General features: G+C 47.0%; 1 protein-coding gene across 3 annotated transcripts in view; it reads left to right on the forward strand.

Annotated features, from left to right (window-relative positions):
* Positions 1-19225, forward strand: part of ASTN2 (astrotactin 2) — an 855221-nt gene that overhangs the window by 533867 nt on the left and 302129 nt on the right. For all 3 annotated transcript variants that reach the window (XM_036261816.1, XM_036261817.1, XM_036261818.1), the window contains one exon: positions 11773-11961. In XM_036261816.1, the coding sequence (XP_036117709.1) occupies positions 11773-11961 (189 nt within the window). The remainder of the gene's footprint in view (positions 1-11772; positions 11962-19225) is intronic.

Consider the following 19225-nt stretch of genomic DNA (forward strand, 5'->3'; position numbering starts at 1 on the left):
CACCTCCTGCCGACTGGACCTCTGGCTGGCTGCCCCGGTTGTCAGCCCCTAGGCAGGCCAAGTTCCCCGAAAGTGAGTCAAGAATCCTTTCTCTGGGGTCACTTAGCCCCCCTCCCCAATCTTGTGCTTCCCCCTGTGGCAGCTCCGCTGCTCTGTTGACTTGCCTGCTTTCCTGGCTGGTCCCAGTCACACTGTGGGCACCTTGTGAGCGGAGATTGGGCCTTAGTCACCTGTGTGTCCCCATTTTCATTTTCCATTGCCTGACCCAAAGACTTCTTCAAAACCGTCACTGTTGACTTAAGTGATTCATCTACCCAGGATTTCTTGCTCCTGCTCTGTGCCCAGTCTTTTGGGGGTTGCTGGGAGTGCAGAGAAATATTGAGCATGCGTCCGTGCCCACCGGGGGCAGAGGGGAAACTGGGGACAGGTGGCTGAGCCTCACTCGGTCCTGACTGATGTTGATGGAGCACCGGTACCCGTATGGCAGAGAGAAGTCGGTGACTTGAGAGAGGTCGGCAAGGTCATTGGATACTGACCTGAGGCATTTACAGTGCAGTCTTACAGGTGAGGGAACATCCTTTCTTCTAAGACCTTAGCGAGTTACCTAGCAACCATTTTTGCTTCGTGTGTGTGTTTACAGCGTATACTGTGCATTCTTTCAAGAGAACTTAATATTATCCACATAAATCCAACCCTTTTAATATACAGATAGGGTGGATCAGGGCCATTTGTAAGGAGAGGAGGGGTGAAGGAGAATATAGGTTCAGGAGCCTGAAATGGGAGCATGTCCCAAGATGAGGTACATTTAGATCTGTGCTTCTTGGCAACCAAAGTAAACAGGAGGAAAACAAAAAACTAGTTGATTATATAGTTGTCCTTGCTTGAGAAAAGGAAGGTTGTGTGTTTTGTTTTTTTCCCCCCAAAGGGTGTACATCTTTTCCTGATTTAATTCACTAAGAAAGATGTTTTCTCTATGCCTATACAAGAAATAGTGAGCCAAGTCCTCAACATTTTTGAAGTTTCAGTATTTCTTAGATCATTTAGAGGAGGTAACTGAAGGGTCTCACAGTTAAGAGGAGAAATTGGGATAGGAGGTATCCCAAGCTTCTCTCTTCTGATTTGAATGCTTTGTGTATTTAAATGTTATTTAATTAAAAATGTAATGAAAATTGCGAGGCCGGAGTGGCTCAGTGGATTGAGCATCGTCCCAAGGACTGAGAGGTCCCGGTTCGATTCCCCGTCAAGGCACATACCAGGGTTGCAGGCTCGATCCCCAGGAGGGGGCGTGCAGGAGGCAGCCCTTCGATGTTTCTATCTCTCTCTCCCTTCCTCTCTCTCTAAAATATCAATAAAAACATATTTTTTCCTGCAAATGTACTTAAAACATGGGTTCACAGAGCATGTCCAGCCTCAAGTAGTCCTTACTAGCCTATCTGTTTCATGTCATTTTTTAAGTGATGTTAGGAGGAAGAGGAGATAAGTACATGTGTTTTATACCTGTCATTAGCTGGAAGCTGTTTGTTTTCACTGTCAAAGCTAACTCTGCTCTAATAGTAGACAGCAGACTGGAGACAGCGACTCCCCTTTTGAGTCCTCATCACGAGGTGCAGAGGTGCGGGGCATTCATCCAGGCGCGTGTTTTGCTGTGGTTTCCAGCTTTGACCCCTCTGACTTCTGATTGAAGGATGTGGAAGTTACTCTCCTAGTTACCACAGGACGATTAACGTCTCGTAGTCACAGGACATCTGCATGTCAGGTTCTTGCGAAACATTACGACTCCGTGCTGTCCGCTGTTTGAAATATTTTCAAAAGCTCATGTGTAAGACACACTCACTGATGACTGGTGAAAGTACACCAAGTCCATCCATGTGTTCAGATAGGGGTTTTCTGGGGGGTGGGGATGGGGGCTTGTGGAACGGTTGTGGAACATTAGTTCCATGAGCTGCTTCAAGACAAAAAAAGGGAAGCTTAGTGATCAAGACCACGTGGGGAAGACGGCACTCTATCGCTGCCTCTTGAAGGTACATAGTGCACCTGGGGATGGTAAAGGCTCTGACAAGTCCTGCATTGGTGAAACGTATGTTTCACTGGTTCTGAAGTTCCCATGCTTTCCACATTTTAACACCTCTGGAATGACGGTATATTTTACTACCAGTATTTTGACAAAGTTTAGGTGAGTGATTTTTTTTTCTCTTTTAGTGTTAGCTGAAATACTAGGGTTTCTTACAAGTTTTGGGGGGTCCTAGAGTATATACACTATGTTATGTAATTTAGCCCAAAGTTCCCTATGAAATTATGTTTTTTCCCTTCCCTTTTCTTCCTTCCTTCTTTTCTAAAGAATACCCTTGAGTACATTACTTTCAAAATGGCTTTTCTAGAAACACTACATTTTTGCCACGAGTGGCATCTTCAGATGGAGCCCTCTCTCAGAAGAGCTTCATTTTGGGTAATGTTGGGAGAATCCTGAGGCCCTTCATGGGAAAGACTGCTGTGCCCTTGTTTGGTGGGTTCATGTGGTAGAGGGCCACAGCTGCTAGGTCACAGAGGGTCCAGGTCCCGCTGACCCCAGGTGGGACTTCTCATGGGTGTCAGATCAGGAAGCTCAGAAGCCTCTGTTGCCCCCTTGCATTGGTAGCAGGGTGCTCAGACTCATCCTAACGTTGGTCCAGGTCTACATATTGTGTAGTTCCTTGAGCTCTTCTTGCCCTTCACTCTTCTCTCTTCTTCGTTTTCCTAGGATCTATTCCCTTCCCTGTTTAAAACACTTTCTCATCTAGGATTTCAATAAATAATTGATCGATTCCATAGACCGGTGAGGAATGAATGAATGAGAGAGTGAGAGGGCAAACCCACAACTAGATAGATAAATACTCTGCTTTGAGATCTGTATGGATGCCACTCTCTGTGGGTCCCAGTTTCCTCTTTTGCAAAACAAGTAGATTGGAAGAAGTCATTTGTGCTGACGTGGAACGGGCACTAGACAGAGGAAGAGATCTCAGTCGGGGCCCTGGCTTTTCTAAAATGTTCATGGGATCTCGGTCAAGGAATTTAAAATGCCAGGAGAGTCCTCAGAGGCAAGGTTGAAATGCAAGTACCCATTTCGTGATGTTGCTACGGGGATTAAGTCAAACATGCCCTTGCCTGGACACGGATAAGGTCTGATGGTGCAGGCGCAGAAGTCCCGTCGAGGTCTGTCTGCTCTGTAATGTGATGGATGTTAAGGGGGACGCGTGTCTGGCCTTCAGCTCAAATGCCCAGTTTGTATCTTTGTACTTATTTTATTTGATGTGTTTCATTTTGGCATATGTATAAATATAGTTTCCTGCAGATATTGGCAGGTTTCCTGGGAGCCAACGCTCTTTAGAATTTCTGTAGGAAAATCTCCCAGATGACAGTATTCTAAAGGAGCTCTATATTTATGTCATTTGGTACAGAAATAAAATTAACAGAAAAAGAAACCAAAGACTAAACAGGCCTTTGCATAAAGCCTCTAGTGCCCTAAGGTGGCTGGAGGGAGAGAGTTGCTCACATTTCAGAACTGAGAGGGACGCTGGCCTTTGCGAGTCCCTCATTTTCTTTCTCCCGCAGCTTCTCGGGGTTTTACTAACTGCCCGGGCCTTTCTCTCCCTCTCCTCTCCTGCGGAGCCAGAAGTCTTTCCTACCCCTGGGCCTGGACAGAAGAAAATCACCATGACCCTACATTGTACTAGGGCTAAAAGCACCCCCCCACACACACTCACATACCCACACCCTAAAATGTGAAATCCTAGGTTAACTTCACTGCCGTGGACATGGCGGAGGGCCACGGGCAAGTCCCACAGATGCTCTGGACCGTAGTTTTCGTGTCTGAAATTGGGAGTGCACCCCTGTGAAGGCTAGGGTTAGTCCCGAATGCCTCGGCAGTAAATTACCACAAACGCAGTAGGTTGAAAGAACACAGATCTATGATTTTACAATTGTGGCAGTAAAATAATAAAATTAATAAATAATAAAATTACTGTCGGACTGCCTCAAATTTAGGCATTGGCAAGACTTCATTGGCAAGGCCAGAAACACCACCAGTCTCTCTCTCTCTCTCTCTCTCTCTCTCTCTCTCTCTCTCTCTCTTTCTCTCTCTCCCCCTCTCTCCCCTTCCTGCCTCCCCCTCCCTCCCCCCTCCTTCCACGTTACATCTCATTCTCTGACTGTGACACTCTCATCTACCTCTTAAGCTCATACAAGGCCCCTTAATTATTACACTGAGCTCACCAAGATAATTGAGATAATCTTGCCATCTCAAAATCCTTAATCATAGCTGCAAAACTCCTCTTGCCATGTGAGGTAACATAGTCACAGGTTCCGGGGATCAGGACATGGACAATTTTTGTGGACCATTATTCTGTCTCCTACAGGTTGTACTAAGGAGCAAAGCAGGTCATATATAGAAAAAAAGTTATGCCCTGGCCGGTTTGGCTCAGCGGTTAGAGCATTGGCCTGCGGTCCGGAGAGACCCGGGTTCGGTTCCCACTAAGGGCACGTACCTCGGTTGCAGTTTGTCCCCAGCCCTGGTTGGGTCGTGTGGGTGGCAACCACTCGATGTGTCGCTCTCACGTCGATGTTTCTCTCTCTCTCTCTCCCTCTCACTCTATCTGAACAAAATATCGAAAAATGTCCTCAGGTGAGGATAAAAAAAAAAAAAAAAGTTATACTAGTTTGTGGAATTTTGAATGCAAGGCTAAGCTTTTTATACGTATATGTGTGTGTGTATGTGTATATACATACATATGTACATCTATGTATATAATGTATAAATTTAACTTATATGTAAAAATTACATGTGCACATATTTAAATATAAGAATATATGTATAATTTGTTTTCAATTAATGATACATAGAAGTTTCCAATTAAGTAGTTTGAAAAAATTTTAAAACACAAGAGTCAAAGAAGGGCAACTCTGCAGACTTTAAGAAATCTAGATCTAGATCTAGTCCGGCCGATGTGGCTCAGTGGTTGAGCGTCGACCCATGCACCCCGAGGTTGCCGGTTTGAATCCTGGTCAGGGCATGTGCCCAGGTTGTGGGCCAGATCCCCAGTGGGTGGCATGCAGGAGGTGGCCAGTTTCTCTCTCTCTTCCTCTAAAATCAATAAAGGAAAAAAAAAATTAGAGAAAAAAAAGAAATCTAGATCTAGAGAGAAGCTGGAAACCAAGATCCGAGAACCATTGGGAATACCTTTACATTCCCTGGGAAACGTCAATGGGGTAACAGATCATATAACAGCACAGGTAATAGTAACATAGTCATAACAACACTAGTAACAGCCGTCACAATAGCTGGTGCGTTCATTGGCTCCTGCAGGGTAGATACATTGTTAGCCTTTATGTAAGTTATCCCTCTCTCTCTCATCAGCTCTATGATAAGGTTTAGCATTACCCCCATTTAACAGATTATGACACTGAGGCCTAGGGAAGTTTACAGATTTCAGCAGTGTCACAGCGGGTAGGTGTTCAGCCTCTATTTAAAGTCAAGTTAAATTAGATCCAAAATATGAACTTGACACCTTGTGTCTTCCTTAATTAGGATGCATGTAAGATCTGGAAACAGCCCAAGTGCCCATCAGTAGATGAGTGGATAAAAAAGCTGTGATGTGTTCCCACAATGGAACACTATGCAGCTGTAAGAGACATCTCTTACCCTTTGAGACAACCTGGAGAGTATCATGCTGAGTGAAACAAGCCAGTCAGAGAAAGACAAATACTGCATGATCTCACTTATTTGTGGAACATAACGAACAGAATAGGCTGTTGACTAGAAGAGATCCAGAGTCATGGAAGCAGGGAACAGGCTGAGAAACCTCAGAGGGATGGGGGTGGGAGGGGCGGGGAGAGATAACCCAGAGAACTCATATGCATATAAGCACAACCAATTGACAGGGACATTAGGCTGGGGAGGGCAGGAGGAGGGTGGGAGCAGGAAGGTCAATGGGGAAAAAACGAAGGCATCTGTAATATTTTTAACAATTAAAAAAGGCTAGAAGGCATGAAATCTCAATACATTCAAAGTGGAAATTGTACAAGCTATATTCTCAGACCAGAATGCAATACTATTCGGTACTAACAACAATCTAGCTAGCAAATGAATCTACCTACCTGAGAATCACGAAACGACAATCTTCTAAGTAACACTTGGGTAAGGAAAACACACCCTGAACCACCGCCTCTCGAGAAAGGGCTGCGTATGGAGCTCACGCAACACGTGGGCAGAGCCGAAGCCAGGAGCCCGGCTGCATTTATTAAGAAGCAAGAAAGATTGAAAATAAACAAGTGAAGCCTTCAACTCAAGAGACCAGGAAAGGAATTCTAAAACAAAGTCAAAGACAGCAGTAGGAAGGAATTAATCCAAATAAAAGCAGAAATAAATGAAACAGGGGAAAACAAATAAAAGGAGCCTCATCAATAAAATGAAAAAGCCTGCTGAAAGGAGAGCGAGGCAGAGAACACAAATAAGCACATTAGGAACGAGCGAGGGACATAACCATAGACGCACAGAAGAGAAAACAGATGTAATGAGAATTCTGTGTATAACTATATACCAATAAATTTGAGTCTTGATAAAATGCAATATAATCTCAGAACATATAAATTACCACGTTTGAGTCGTGATGCTGTAGAAAATCTAAATAGACAGATGACATAAAATAAACTGATCAGAAAGCTAAATAGCGACAATTGAAAAGAAGACATCAAGCCCAAGGGAACCAAGGCAGGTCCTACCAAATCACCAAGGAGCAGGTAACCTCTGTCTTATAGAAAGCAATTCATAGAAAAAACATAAAAGGACAGTGTTCTAATATTTTCCAAATGCTCATGTAATGTTAATACCCACACCGGGCGAATATAAACGCATCCATCTAGAGAAATCTGGAGACCTATTAGGACTGATGAGTTCCTTATGTGGTAGGATGAAAATTCCATGTATATAAATCAGTAGTAGCTTTCCTCAATATCAGCAGTAACTCACTAGAAAATGTAAGGGAAAACATAAGAGAAAAACTGATCCTATTCCTGAAGTGGAAAAGACTGGAATAATGGAAGCTATGTTTTTCCACACTCTGTTGCAAACACAACTCCCTCAATCCTAACAGAGGAGGCGGGGACTTCTTTATAGATAAACAAAGGAAGTACCGAGAGGTTAAGCATTTTGTCCAAGGTCACACAGTCAATAAGCGAGGGAATCGGGATTTGAACTCTGGTGATCTGGATCCAGAACGCATGTTTGTAACCTCTGCAGGATAGTGCGTCACATAGAAACCTGTGAAGGAGCCCTCCACCTGCAAGATATAGGCAGGGCGTTTATGATCAAGTGTCAGTAACTTCAACAGAGGGTTCGAAGGACATTTGGTGGACGGAGATGCAAACTGCGTTTTCTGAATTACAAGACTCACCGCTGTGCAGGTGCAGGATCAGTCAGCGAGAAGAGAAGCTACGCTGCTCCAGCAGGTGGGCCTCCCAAGGCAGAAGCCACACAAGAGCTCGTGGGTTGTTCATGTGTGGTCTGCTGTGAATAGGCAGCCCGTGTCCATCCTGCAGTGCGACCGGGGTCACCTGCTCCAGGCTGGCCATAGTGAGAAGAGGGGCTGGAGAGACACACAGGATGTTTGAAAGAGCTGGGTGTGGCGGTGACTTGTGCCATTTCAGCCGATTCCATCCTCCAGAATCCTGTCACCTGGTCCCTCCAGCCCACCTGCAAGGGAGACTTAGAACCAGTGTCTGCAGCACAGAGTTGGCTTGCAATACATATTTTTTAAAGGAAGAAAAAAAAATGGAACCTTCCCCCAATTTAGTTTACCAGTTCTATGCAATACCACCCCAGATTCCACTAGAGTTTCCTATGGAACTTGGCAAGCCGACTCTAGAGTTCATCTGCAGGGGAAAATGAGTGAGAACAATGAGAAATTTTGAATAGAAAATTAGCGTTCATGATGGAGAGAGGACATATTTTACTACATCCATACCACAATATAAAACTAGAGTAGTTGCCCTGGCAGGTTTGGCTCAGGGGTTAGAGCATCGGCCTGCGGTCCAGAGAGACCCAGGTTCAGTTCCCACTAAGGGCACGTACTTCAGTTGCAGTTTGTCCCCGGCCCTGCTTGGGGTTGTGCAGGGGGCAGCCACTCGATGTGTCCTTTTCACGTTGATGTTTCTCTCTCTCTCTTCCTCTCTCTCCCTCCCACTCTAAACAAAAATGGAAAAATGTCCTCAGGTGAGGATAAAAAATTAATAAGTAAAACTAGAGTAGTTAAACGAGTGTGGAATTATTGCAAGAATATACAGATCATTCGACAGGGACAACTCCAACCACATATGCATGGTATACACAGGGATGTAGTATATGACAAAATAGTCTTTCAAATCCGTGAGAGGATGAACCCTTCGGGTCATTACTACTCATTATAAAAATAATTGCGGTAAAATAACCACTTGTACCATGCACAACATTTCCCTCCACATAGATTACATAGCTAAAGATGTAAAAACTATCTGTATTCGAATAATATACAGACAGATGTTTTATCATTTTGTGGCTTCCTAAGCATTGCATACGATTCAGAAGCAATAAAAGACCAGGAGAGAGAAGTTGTAAGATATCAAAAGATTAAAATACCAATAAAAAACTGGAAGAAAATTCCAGGATATATAGAAGGAGGAGGGTAACAATTCACAAAATATGCAAAATATATGCAAGCCAGTAAGGAAAAAGACAAATATTATAACAGAAAAATGGTCATAGCACGTGGTCGGACAATCTATAGACAGAGAAATACGCATGACCAGGGCGTGAAAAGCCGGCGAACCTCGCCAGTCATCAGGGAAATGCAAATCCAAACCGAAGTGAGTTATTTCCCCCTGTTCTAGACTGACAATAATGAACATGAAAAACGTGGGCAATGGGCTCTCTCATTCATCACTGATAGGACTGTAAACCTGTGGAGTCTCTGCAGAGTCATTTAGATCTATCAAAATTTTAAAATTCCTAAAACATTGACACAGCAATCCCTCTTCCAAGACTCTCTTTCACAGAAACATACACGCATGTGCAGTGATATATGTACAAGGATCTTTATTATGGCACCGTTTGTAATAGCAAACAGCCATAAACAATCGAAATGCCCATCAATAAAGATTAGCTAAAAGCATTATGGTACATTTATAATGTGCAATGCCAGATAACCATTAAAAAGATAGATTTCCAAATGAATACAGATTTGGAAAGATCTTCAAGAAGTAGTATTAGGTACAAAGGCTTGTCTCACAACATATATATACACACAGATATATATATATATATATATATATATATATATAATTGGAATGGGAAATGAAGAATTTTCACATTTTACTATATAGGCTTTTATAATATTTAGTCATTTACAGCAAAAATGTAACTGTGTGTGTGTGCGTGTGCGTGTGTGTGACATTTGCTGAGTGGTGTGGGGAAGACGGCAGTCCCAACAGCGACTGGCAGCCCGGCCCCATTTTCCCCGTCTGTGCAGTGCTGGAAGGGGGGCACCCTGGAGGTCTGAGGAGTTGGCAGCCGGGCCATCCTTCCCTCAGCATGACCTCTGGCTGCACGAGGATGCCCAGAGATAGGGGCTGGCGTCCTTGGGATTCTGGAACCGTCAGAGCCCAGTGATCAGGTGATTCTGCGTGGCTCATCTGGGGGCCTGGACCTCGCAGCTGTGGAGAATTAATTTGACATTTAATTCCTGGCCTCAGTGGAGGATTGAGACTCCATCGAGCACTTACCAGATACTCTGCATGTTTCTGTAACCCACTTTATCTGTACTGTAGCTTTATGAAAAGAGAGTCACTTACATTTAACACATGCAGAAAGCAAGGGCGATAGACTCGGCCAGGACACCAGGACAGGCCTTCTGCCCAGCACTTTGGGCAGGGACTTGTCGGCACCGGAAAGGCGCTGCCATGCGTGTGCATCTGCGGGGCTCGCAGGGGAGCAAGGGAAGAGTGGCAGCCAGCCTCATGCGTGAAGTGTCCCTGGCTTTTCACTGCACTGATCTTGGGTCACCTTCTCAGCTCTGCCTTTACTTGGGTTTTGTGTCTCTCACATCCTGCCACCTGGGACATTTTCTTCCCAAACCATCTCACAGAGCCCCTCCCTCCTTACGTATGAGTTCCTGAATGGTTTTGCCATCGGATTGAATAGATCTTGGCTCCACCTCATGGAAGAAAGGCAGATAGGAGACTCCTGCTTGCCCTCGCCTCCAGCCGAAACTGACTGACCGGGGCCGTAGCTTGCAAAAGAAACATCTGGATTTGGAGAAACAAGAATAGAACATGCCTTGGTTGTGAACAGACCTGAACTTGAATGACATCTCTGATAGGCTTCATTTCTGGGCTCCTCATGTTGCTTCTGTGTAAAGCAGGAATAATGATACTACCTTTTTTTTTTTTTTCATGGTTAGAATATAGATATGCAAAGTACCCAACGGATGTTACATGCTCAATAAATAGAAATGCTACCATTGTCACTATTACTATAATTATTTTGTTAAGTACCTTGCAATTCCTGTTTTTGCAGCCAATGTGCCATGGGCCCTCATGGCATCCTAATAAATTAAGGTAGGGGAGCCTGGCCGGTGTGGCTCAGTGGTTGAGCGTCTATCCATGCACCAAGAGGTCGCCGGTTCAATTCCCAGTCAGGGCACATGCCCAGGTTGTGGGCCAAATTTCCAGTAGGGGGCATGCAGGAGGCGGCCAATCAATGTTCTCTCTCATCGATGTTTCTATCTCTCTCTCCTCCTTTCCTCTCTCTGAAATCAATAAAGAAAAAATAATTTTAAAAAAATTGAGGTAGGGGAGTCTATCCCATTTTACAGAGGAGGAAACTGGAGATGGAAGAAATTAAATGACTTTCCGGGCTTCAGATAGGTCCAGAGGAACAAAGACAATACTTATACAGGTCTCTCCAATCATGCAGCTCTTATATATTTATTATGTGCACCCTACCCCACCCCCTGTAATGTCTAGTGAAGGGCACACTCAAAGAATTCCAGTTTCTGGGTCGCTGGTCTTCAGGGGCTGATTTCCCTGCTTCCTCCCTTCTCCCCATCTCTCTAAGAGATTCCTTTCCCACTGCACCCCACCCCCAGATTGCACATACTATTTCCACACCCCATTCAGCCGTGCTTCGGTCCATGGAGGAGCCCGCCCTGCCTCAGTATGTGCAGGGCCCCGGTGCTGTCGGGACTGGGTAGTCACAGGCCAGCAGAGGCTGCCAACACTTCTAATTGAACAGGCGCAGCAGCAGCCGCACGCACCGTCTGTGGTCCTGGAAGGGGCACCTCTGAGCTGCAAGGGCAATCAGAGCCTTGTTCTTGCAGAGTCGTCAGCCTCGGTCCACAGATACGCTGGGAATGGATTCAGGTTTGAGGAACTAGTTGATAATTCCCCATGAACTGGGCTGTCATGCTTTTGAAAGTCTGTGCATTCATGGAAAACCATTTTAAAATTTGCTTTGTGTGTGGATGTGCACGCGGGCTCCCCGCTCAGCTCCTCCTAAATGTCACAAATGACTTTCCTCGAATCTACCAATTTGCAGGATTAATGTGCTTCTCTCAAGACACCTGTGCCCTAGATCGACTCCAGCCAAAAGAGCTGTCTCCGTTCCTAAACGCTGACCTGTTTTGCAGGCGAAGGAGGCCTTGCTTCCCCGGCGCCTCGGAGGGACAGGCAGCCCGTGGGTCTGACTCTCGGCTCTGTTTTGTCACGCAGCTGTGTGGAGGAGTACAGGCTGGCTCCTGATGGGAAGTCCTGCCTCATGCTCTCAGACGTCTGCGAGGGCCCCAAGTGCCTCAAGCCTGACTCCAAGTTCAACGACACCCTCTTTGGAGAGATGCTGCATGGCTACAACAATCGGACCCAGCACGTGAACCAAGGCCAAGTCTTCCAGATGACCTTCAGGTAGGGCGCAGACACTTGCGCTTCCCGGGCTGAGTCACAGACCCAAAATATGGTGGGAGGGGCCACGGGCCCCATCGAATCGAGTCCTCGTCCACAGGCAGCATCTCCCCAAGCTCACTGATGTCCATCCATGAAGTGTCAGAAGTCAGTAAAATTCATTCCATGAGGTTCCCTTTCCTCTGACCTAGCCCTTAGTTACGCCCCCGCCCGTTTTTCTAACTCTGTCCACCTATGTTCAATTCAGTATTCAATCCTCCTGTAAGTGCAGTTAATGGAATTTTTTAAAAATTTAATTAATCTTTCAGTCTATTACAAAATAAGTGTCCTGTGTAGGCTAGTCAAGCAGTTCAAAAAATAAAGACATTTAATGGAGTAGAAAATAAAATTACCATCGCCCAGAAATATGCAGAATTAACATTTTCTTGAATATTCTTCTAACACCACTGTCTCTCCCTTATCTTCTCTCTATCTGCACATTCTGTGTGTGTGTGCACACGTGTGCATACACACACACACATCTCAGTAAGGCTGTTGAGAAATTTCTTAATTTTTTTCTCAGCAATATGTCAAAGACCTGTCTCCCTGTCAACAAAGAGACACATGAGAAATTAAGAAGATGAGACTGCTCTCTTATGAGAGCACACAGAATGAGGTCTGGGTTGGCCAGACCCTGTGAGGACTTGACGTGCAGTCGAACTGTGAAAGGCTTTGGGGGAGGTGGAAGGAGCTGGGGCCATTCTCTCGGGAGGAGACCTTGGGTGGGATGTACTCATGCCTCAGAATCAGAGGAACCAGAGGTTGTAGGGTAAGAAGAACTATTCCATGCATAAGAAATTATCTCTAAAAAAACAAACAAGAAAACTATACTTTTAGACAGTTTTGCATGAGTGTGTGACAGGATATTATCACAAAGCAGGGTTCTCTCCACCATTTGAGGTTATATCAACAAGAGTCAGAACTGGTCAGAGACATCACCATTATAATAATCGTCATTCTTACCCCATCACCTAATTAATAATAGTGGTAATTGTAGTAAGAGTGGCTGCTGTTTATTAAGCATTACTATATATCAAGCTGTTTAGATAATAATAATAATGAGATAATAAAAACAGCCACTGACACTAATTCAGCACATGCTGAGGGCATTCTAGCACCTTGGACTCATTACTTTATGATCCTCACAGTGGTCCTAGGAAGCAGGGCCCGTTGTTACCCCCTTTGCACAGATAAGAAATGGAAATGTTGAGAGGAAGTGAACAACCCGAGAGACCCAGGAGAAGGCCATATTAGCTTCCTTAGTAAAACCCTTTGAGGCACCATGACCTTCATTTTACAATTGCAAAGTTAACACCAGAGAGTCAAGTGACCTTCCCAAGGTCACCACCTGGTGAGAGAGAGGATTCAGAAGTAGGTGGGGCTGACTCCACAGCCCTGCCCCTGCCCTCTTATTCAACACACCTCACTGCTTCCTGTTTTATAGAACTGGGGTGAAAACGTGAGCCCCCTAAGTCACTCGCCTGCGTAGTGATCACACGCTCTTTGAGCACCTAATACGTCCCAGGTACCAGGCCGGTTACCTGGGATACAACGGCAGATGAGATAAAAATGGTCCCATGCCCCGTGGGGCTTAGGTATAACGTGGGGAGTGAGTGAGTGAGTGAGTGAGTGACCTTCTGCATTTACTTAATCTGTGGTAGATGCCGTAAAGTTAAGGTGCGGAGTTCCAGGAAAGCGATTCGCGGTGGGATCTAATCCGGTTGGATGGAGTTTAGAGAGAGTGGCAGGACCACATCTGCTGGGCTAGAAGCAACACTGAGGCTTCGGAGTCTACTCTGCAGATGGAGTGTTATTTCACTCACACCTGGGAGATGAGTGGGAGTTCGCCTTGGAAAAGGGTTCAAGCAGAGACGGAGATTCTAAGAAGGAAAACAACTTGGTTGACTTCAGGAGATGACATCTGGGGAGGCTGAGGCTAAGCCCATGAGGGAGGAGGGGTGGGAGGGGAAGCCAGAGGAGGGAGCAGGGGCAGGCTGCGCGAGTCTTGCAGGCCTAGTCTTTATCCTCGTAGCGAGTGGGAGAACTCTTGAATGGTTAAGGGAGGGGAGCATGTCATGATTGCGTTGTAGTTCTCAACCTCGCGGTGGCTGTATGGACAGCAGATTGTGATTCGGGTGCTGTGGAAAAGAGAGGGGGGTCAGTTGGGTGTCTATGGTTGAAGCCACACGAGACTTCAAGCAGGCTGATGGGAAAGGAATATTGGGACGCAGTCGTGAGGAGTAATGGACAAGGTGCATTGAGCAGTGCAGGCAGAAGGGTAAGGCTGACGCAGGAGTCAAGGGACACAGAGTGACAGCAGCCACACAGCAATGTAGTGGCAGAGTCAAGCCCTCCAATTCCCAGCGGACTGCTTTCTGCGATTCAGATGCTTAAGCAGAGGCTGAACGCTACATTATTGGAAAAAGTCTGGGAGAACTTTGAGGACAATCTGGATGAACTACTCGACCCTGGGATTCTACAGTACTGGTGTTCTACAGTTTTAAAAAGAAAATCTATGAAACTCTTGAGCATCAGGATGGATAGAATAGTACGGCATGGTACCCAAAAGAAAAAAATAAATTTTCTCTTGCTTTTGAGAAAAGAATTTACAAGCTTGCAGATAACACATGCTATTGCAAGAAATATATGAAAATTTAATATGCAACGTGGTGTTCCAAGGTATGCCAGTGGTTTCCAAAGAGTTCCCATGGGAAGCCTTTTGAGAGTAATTACAAGGAATGATTTGCAGTTCCATATACATTGTTGGCTTCTTTGTTCTAGTTCTGTGAAGAACACCACTGGTATTTTGATAGCAATTATGTTGAATCAATAGATTGCTTTGAGTGGTATGGGCATTTTAATGATGGTAATTCTTCTTATCCATGATCATAGTATATGCCTCGATTTATTTGTATCTATTTCATTTTCTTTCTTGAATGTCTTATAATTTTTTTTTTTGAGTACAGCTCTTTTATCTCCTTGGTTAAATATATTTCTAGGTATTTTATTTTTTGACGCAATTGTAAATGGTATTTTTTTTTTTAGTTTCCCTTTCTGATAGTTCATTATTGGTGTATAAAAACGCAGTCCGCCCTGGCCGGTTTGGCTTAGCGGTTAGAGCATCAGCCTGTGGTCCAGAGAGACCCGGGTTCGGTTCCCGATAAGGGCACGTACCTCAGTTGCAGTTTGTCCCCAGCCCTGGTTGGTTGTGTGGGTGGCAGCCACTTGATGTGTCCCTTTCACGTCAATGTTTCTCTCTCTCTCTCTCTCTCCCTCCCACTCTATCTGAACAAAAAATGGAAAAATGTCCTCAGGTGAGGATAAACAAACAAACAAACATGCAATCCATTTCTTGATAAGGGCTCCTCAGAGGATGATGCTTGTAAACTGGAGTTTGAAGAGGGAGAAGAGCCAAAGGACATTTTTCTGTCCAGGAAGAAACCCACAGACGCCCAGACAGATGGGTGAGCAGGATGGCGAGTCAGGGAAGCAGATCTCCAGACAGACCCAGCTCCAAACCCTCGTCCCCCGCATGGCGAGCAGAGTCCTCCTGCCGCCTCTTTAAAAAGGGGTGTTTATCCGATGCCAGCCACCGTGATGGGCACACTGCGTGTTTTACGTGATTTGATTTTCCACAGCCACTCTCGCAGTGTCTGCATGTGATAAATGATAAATGCTGCAGCCCGCATCCTTTTGGGTGAAGATCAGCTTCGTCCAAAAGGAGCATTCACGTTGGGTAGGAAGACGCCAGATCTGGAAGGGGCTTTGCGGAATCCCAGGATCATCTTACATACGGAGAAGGGACGGGGCTAAGGTCACAAAGCAAGTCCCCGCCAAGCTAGCCCATGCCCTGATGGCCCGGAGTGCTTGCCTTCCCTCCGCGGACAGACTGCTCAGTGAGAGCGAGCTCCTTAAAGGCTGGCCTGGGGGGAGGCAGAATTTGATCCCCATCAGGAGTCTTTATTCAGCCTCAAACACAGGAGACTTCCTGTTCACTGTTCCATTTCAGGTCGTCTCTGAACGGCCGGGGTCCGGGCCTGCCCTGATTTGCTCATGGAGGAAATCCTCGAGACGTAGAGGACTTCCCAGACGGTCACTGTGTTAGAGTAGCCCATTCCACTGAAGCTCTCTCATCCTTGGCTTCAGTGAAACTTCCTTTGCAATTCTTTCCGTCTCCAGACCCTGTCACCTCCTGGAGCCACGTGGTAAGGCAGTGACTTCCCACCGAGCGGCTTCTGACCTGTCTGAATGGGTCTCTTTCAAGTCTCCCTCCCTGAGCCCCAGATAGGGTGTGGGGGGTTTTGGCGGGGGCGGGGGGCTGAAGCTTCTTTGCCCCGAGTTTCAGAAGGCAGGCCTGCAAACTTTTCAGTATCAAAGGCAGTTGTCCTTTCTCGCCTCTTTGCCTCCCTCCTCCGAGGGATCTCCAGTCCAGCCTGCAGAGCACCAGCAGGCACCCTAGCAGCTGTCCGGCACATGCCTCCTGTCCTGACCACTGCCTGGCCTGGGATTCCAAACCCTCTGCCCGCTGAAGTCCCCTGTGTGACAGCTGCAGCTCTGCCATGTCCTCCCCCCTGCCCTGCCCAGACCCCGCACCTAGCAACTGCTGACAGAAGGCAGGTCTGCGTTCTCACGTCCTCCCCTGAATCTCCAAGAGAGTGACCGCGATTTCTGCTTTACAAAAAGTCTCACATTCCAAGTTCTCAAACCGGTCAAGCACTCAAAGATGAACTAGTTCAGAACTAACCCCCTCTGGTACCAATGGAGAAATCGAGGCCCAGGAAAGGATACAGCTTGCCCAGTGCTCACCATGGGGTTGGGTCCTTCAGAGGCTAAAAGCTCGAGTTGGTGACTCCTGGACCAGTTTCCTGGTTTCTGGTTCTATTGTAAGGGATGCAGGTAACCCTTAAATATCCCTTATTAGAATATGGTGAGAAGAGCCACCTGGTCGACCCCTGCTCTCAGAAGAGAGGGAGGACCCAGGGGCCACAGGGCGGTGTCCAATTCATACCTAAGAGGGGTGTGAGGCACAGACCACTGCCCTATGCATGATTCTGCAGGAATGACCCCATTCCTGGCCACCTCCACAGGTCGCCACATGTCGGCTGCCTCCTGTCTCTGGGCGATGAGCGTGTAGAGATGGTTAGGACCCCGAGTGATCAGCCAGCCACCGTGTGTGAAGGTTAACTATGACACACACTAAGACACACACACAAAGATGGAGACTGGGTGAGAGTGACAAAGAGAAGCAATCAGAGAGACAAAGCGGAGACAGACAGAGAGACCAACCTGGAGAGGCATTCAGTAAGTCTGAGTGGCCGGGGAGGGGAGGACCCGCACAGAAAGCATCAAAGCGAAGTTGAGGGGACAGGGGAAAGGGACGAGGAGACAGATGAGCACAGGTTTGGAGAGCAGTAAAACACGGAAGGGTCAAAGGAGAGGCCTATGGTGATAGAGGGAAAGGACACAGAGTTCATACTAATGTCACAGGGAATTTATCTCCAGGTGGGAATAAGAGTTATTTTAAGAGACTGATTTGGTGCCAGGAGAGAGCCCTGGAGGAGGAAGCAAGTTCGGGCGGAAATGCACGGACATAATTCCTTTAGTCAACTGTCACGTTCTGTGGAGACAGGAAGCGTCAAACACGGCACTTCGGAATCGCCCCCAAACCCAGTAAGTGGTGTCAGGCTCCGCTGGTACCGACCCCTTCGCTACTCTGTGTTGGTCTTGGTGACCACGCAGGGTCACTATCGGAATCTGTAGCCCTCAGCTCTTGATCGGTGAGGGAATTAGCAGACTGTTGGAATGAGATAAACTCATCAAAGGTTGTCGGTATTTGATGTTCTGTTGACCTGTTTGATTTTTCCTTCCTTTCATCCCCCATCCTCATCCATCCCACTTCGTTCCGGTAAGAAAGGAAGGTCACCTTTGGTTATGGATCGCCTGGGTTTTGGCGAGCACCCGTCAGAGCTGGTGCTGAGCCTGGAGTCTCAGACACTGCAGCGAGGAGAGGCAGGGCTGACCAGTGACCGCGGCAGATCCGCGAACGCCCCGGGCAGAGCAAGCCGCTCCTGCGGGCAGCGGGCCTTTGCTCACAAGCCTTCAGGGGGGACCTCCAAGAGGGTGAGGAGCTCCTGGCAGATTTGCTAGGACGGTGCCTTTCAGTCTGGTCCGCCCGTCTGAGGGGCACACGGAGCTCCGTAAGAGGGCAGCGTGGGCCGAGGTGTGCAATCTCAGGATAAGGCAGCACCAGCCCACGCCTGGCAGGACAGAAGGGCTCTCTGTGGATCTGAGGAAGAAGCCTGGCTTCCGCTAGTGGTGCCCACTGGGTCCCTCGCTGGAGGTCCTGAGTCTCACCTTATTGAGGGGCCTCAAAGCGTCGGTTTCTCTGGTGCCGTCCTGGGAGGTGGTCAGCTGTCCATGCTGCTCCTGGATCCTTTCCTTCCCTCTCCTCCACCACTTTCCCTCCCCCCCTTAACCACCTGTGCGGTTTCTTATGGGCCAGATCCCCATACCGTGCACTGAAATATTTTCTCATTTAATCTTTCCAATACCTATTGCAAAGTAGCCCTTCACAACTTGGTTTTACAAAAAAAGAAGAAGAAGATATGGAAGCATGGAAGTATCAGCCAGAATGCATTAGGTCACACCTGGTAGCAAACCACTCGGTGGTCTCGCAGGGGGCGTGTGCATGGTGCCCTCACCACTCACCCTGCATGTATGGTATTTGGGAATCTGGGCTCACAGGAGGGTCAGCCTCACGTGCTTCCGCTCGGCTCTCGTTACTTCCTCCTGGAGGTGACATTCTGCTCACAGTCCATTGGTCACAGTAGCCCCTAAAAGGTTGAGTAGGGACATTCAATCCTATCATGTGCTGAGAAGCAGTGACCCAGAACTGTGTAGGGCGTCAGTACCGTTTACGACACTGAGGCGCAGAGATGCTAGACTAAGGAGCCTGCTAGTCACACAGCTGACAGCTGACAGCATGGGGATCTAACCACGAAGCCCCTTGGGCAGTGGGCCCCGGCTCCCAGCGCTCCCCCACTTCACATGGCCGCCTCCGAAGACTGGAGTAAGACCTTCTCCTCTCCTCTCGTCAATTTCCTTTACTTCCCAGACAACCGTAGGCTGTACAGATGGAAGAACCTTGGGCAATATTTTGTACAGAGCCCCCACCGACCCCCGGTTTTGTAAATAACATGCCTGAGGCTCACAGTGTTTATGTAAATTA

This window comes from Molossus molossus, unplaced genomic scaffold, assembly GCF_014108415.1.
Source record: "Molossus molossus isolate mMolMol1 unplaced genomic scaffold, mMolMol1.p scaffold_m16_p_14, whole genome shotgun sequence".
Lineage (NCBI taxonomy): Eukaryota > Metazoa > Chordata > Mammalia > Chiroptera > Molossidae > Molossus > Molossus molossus.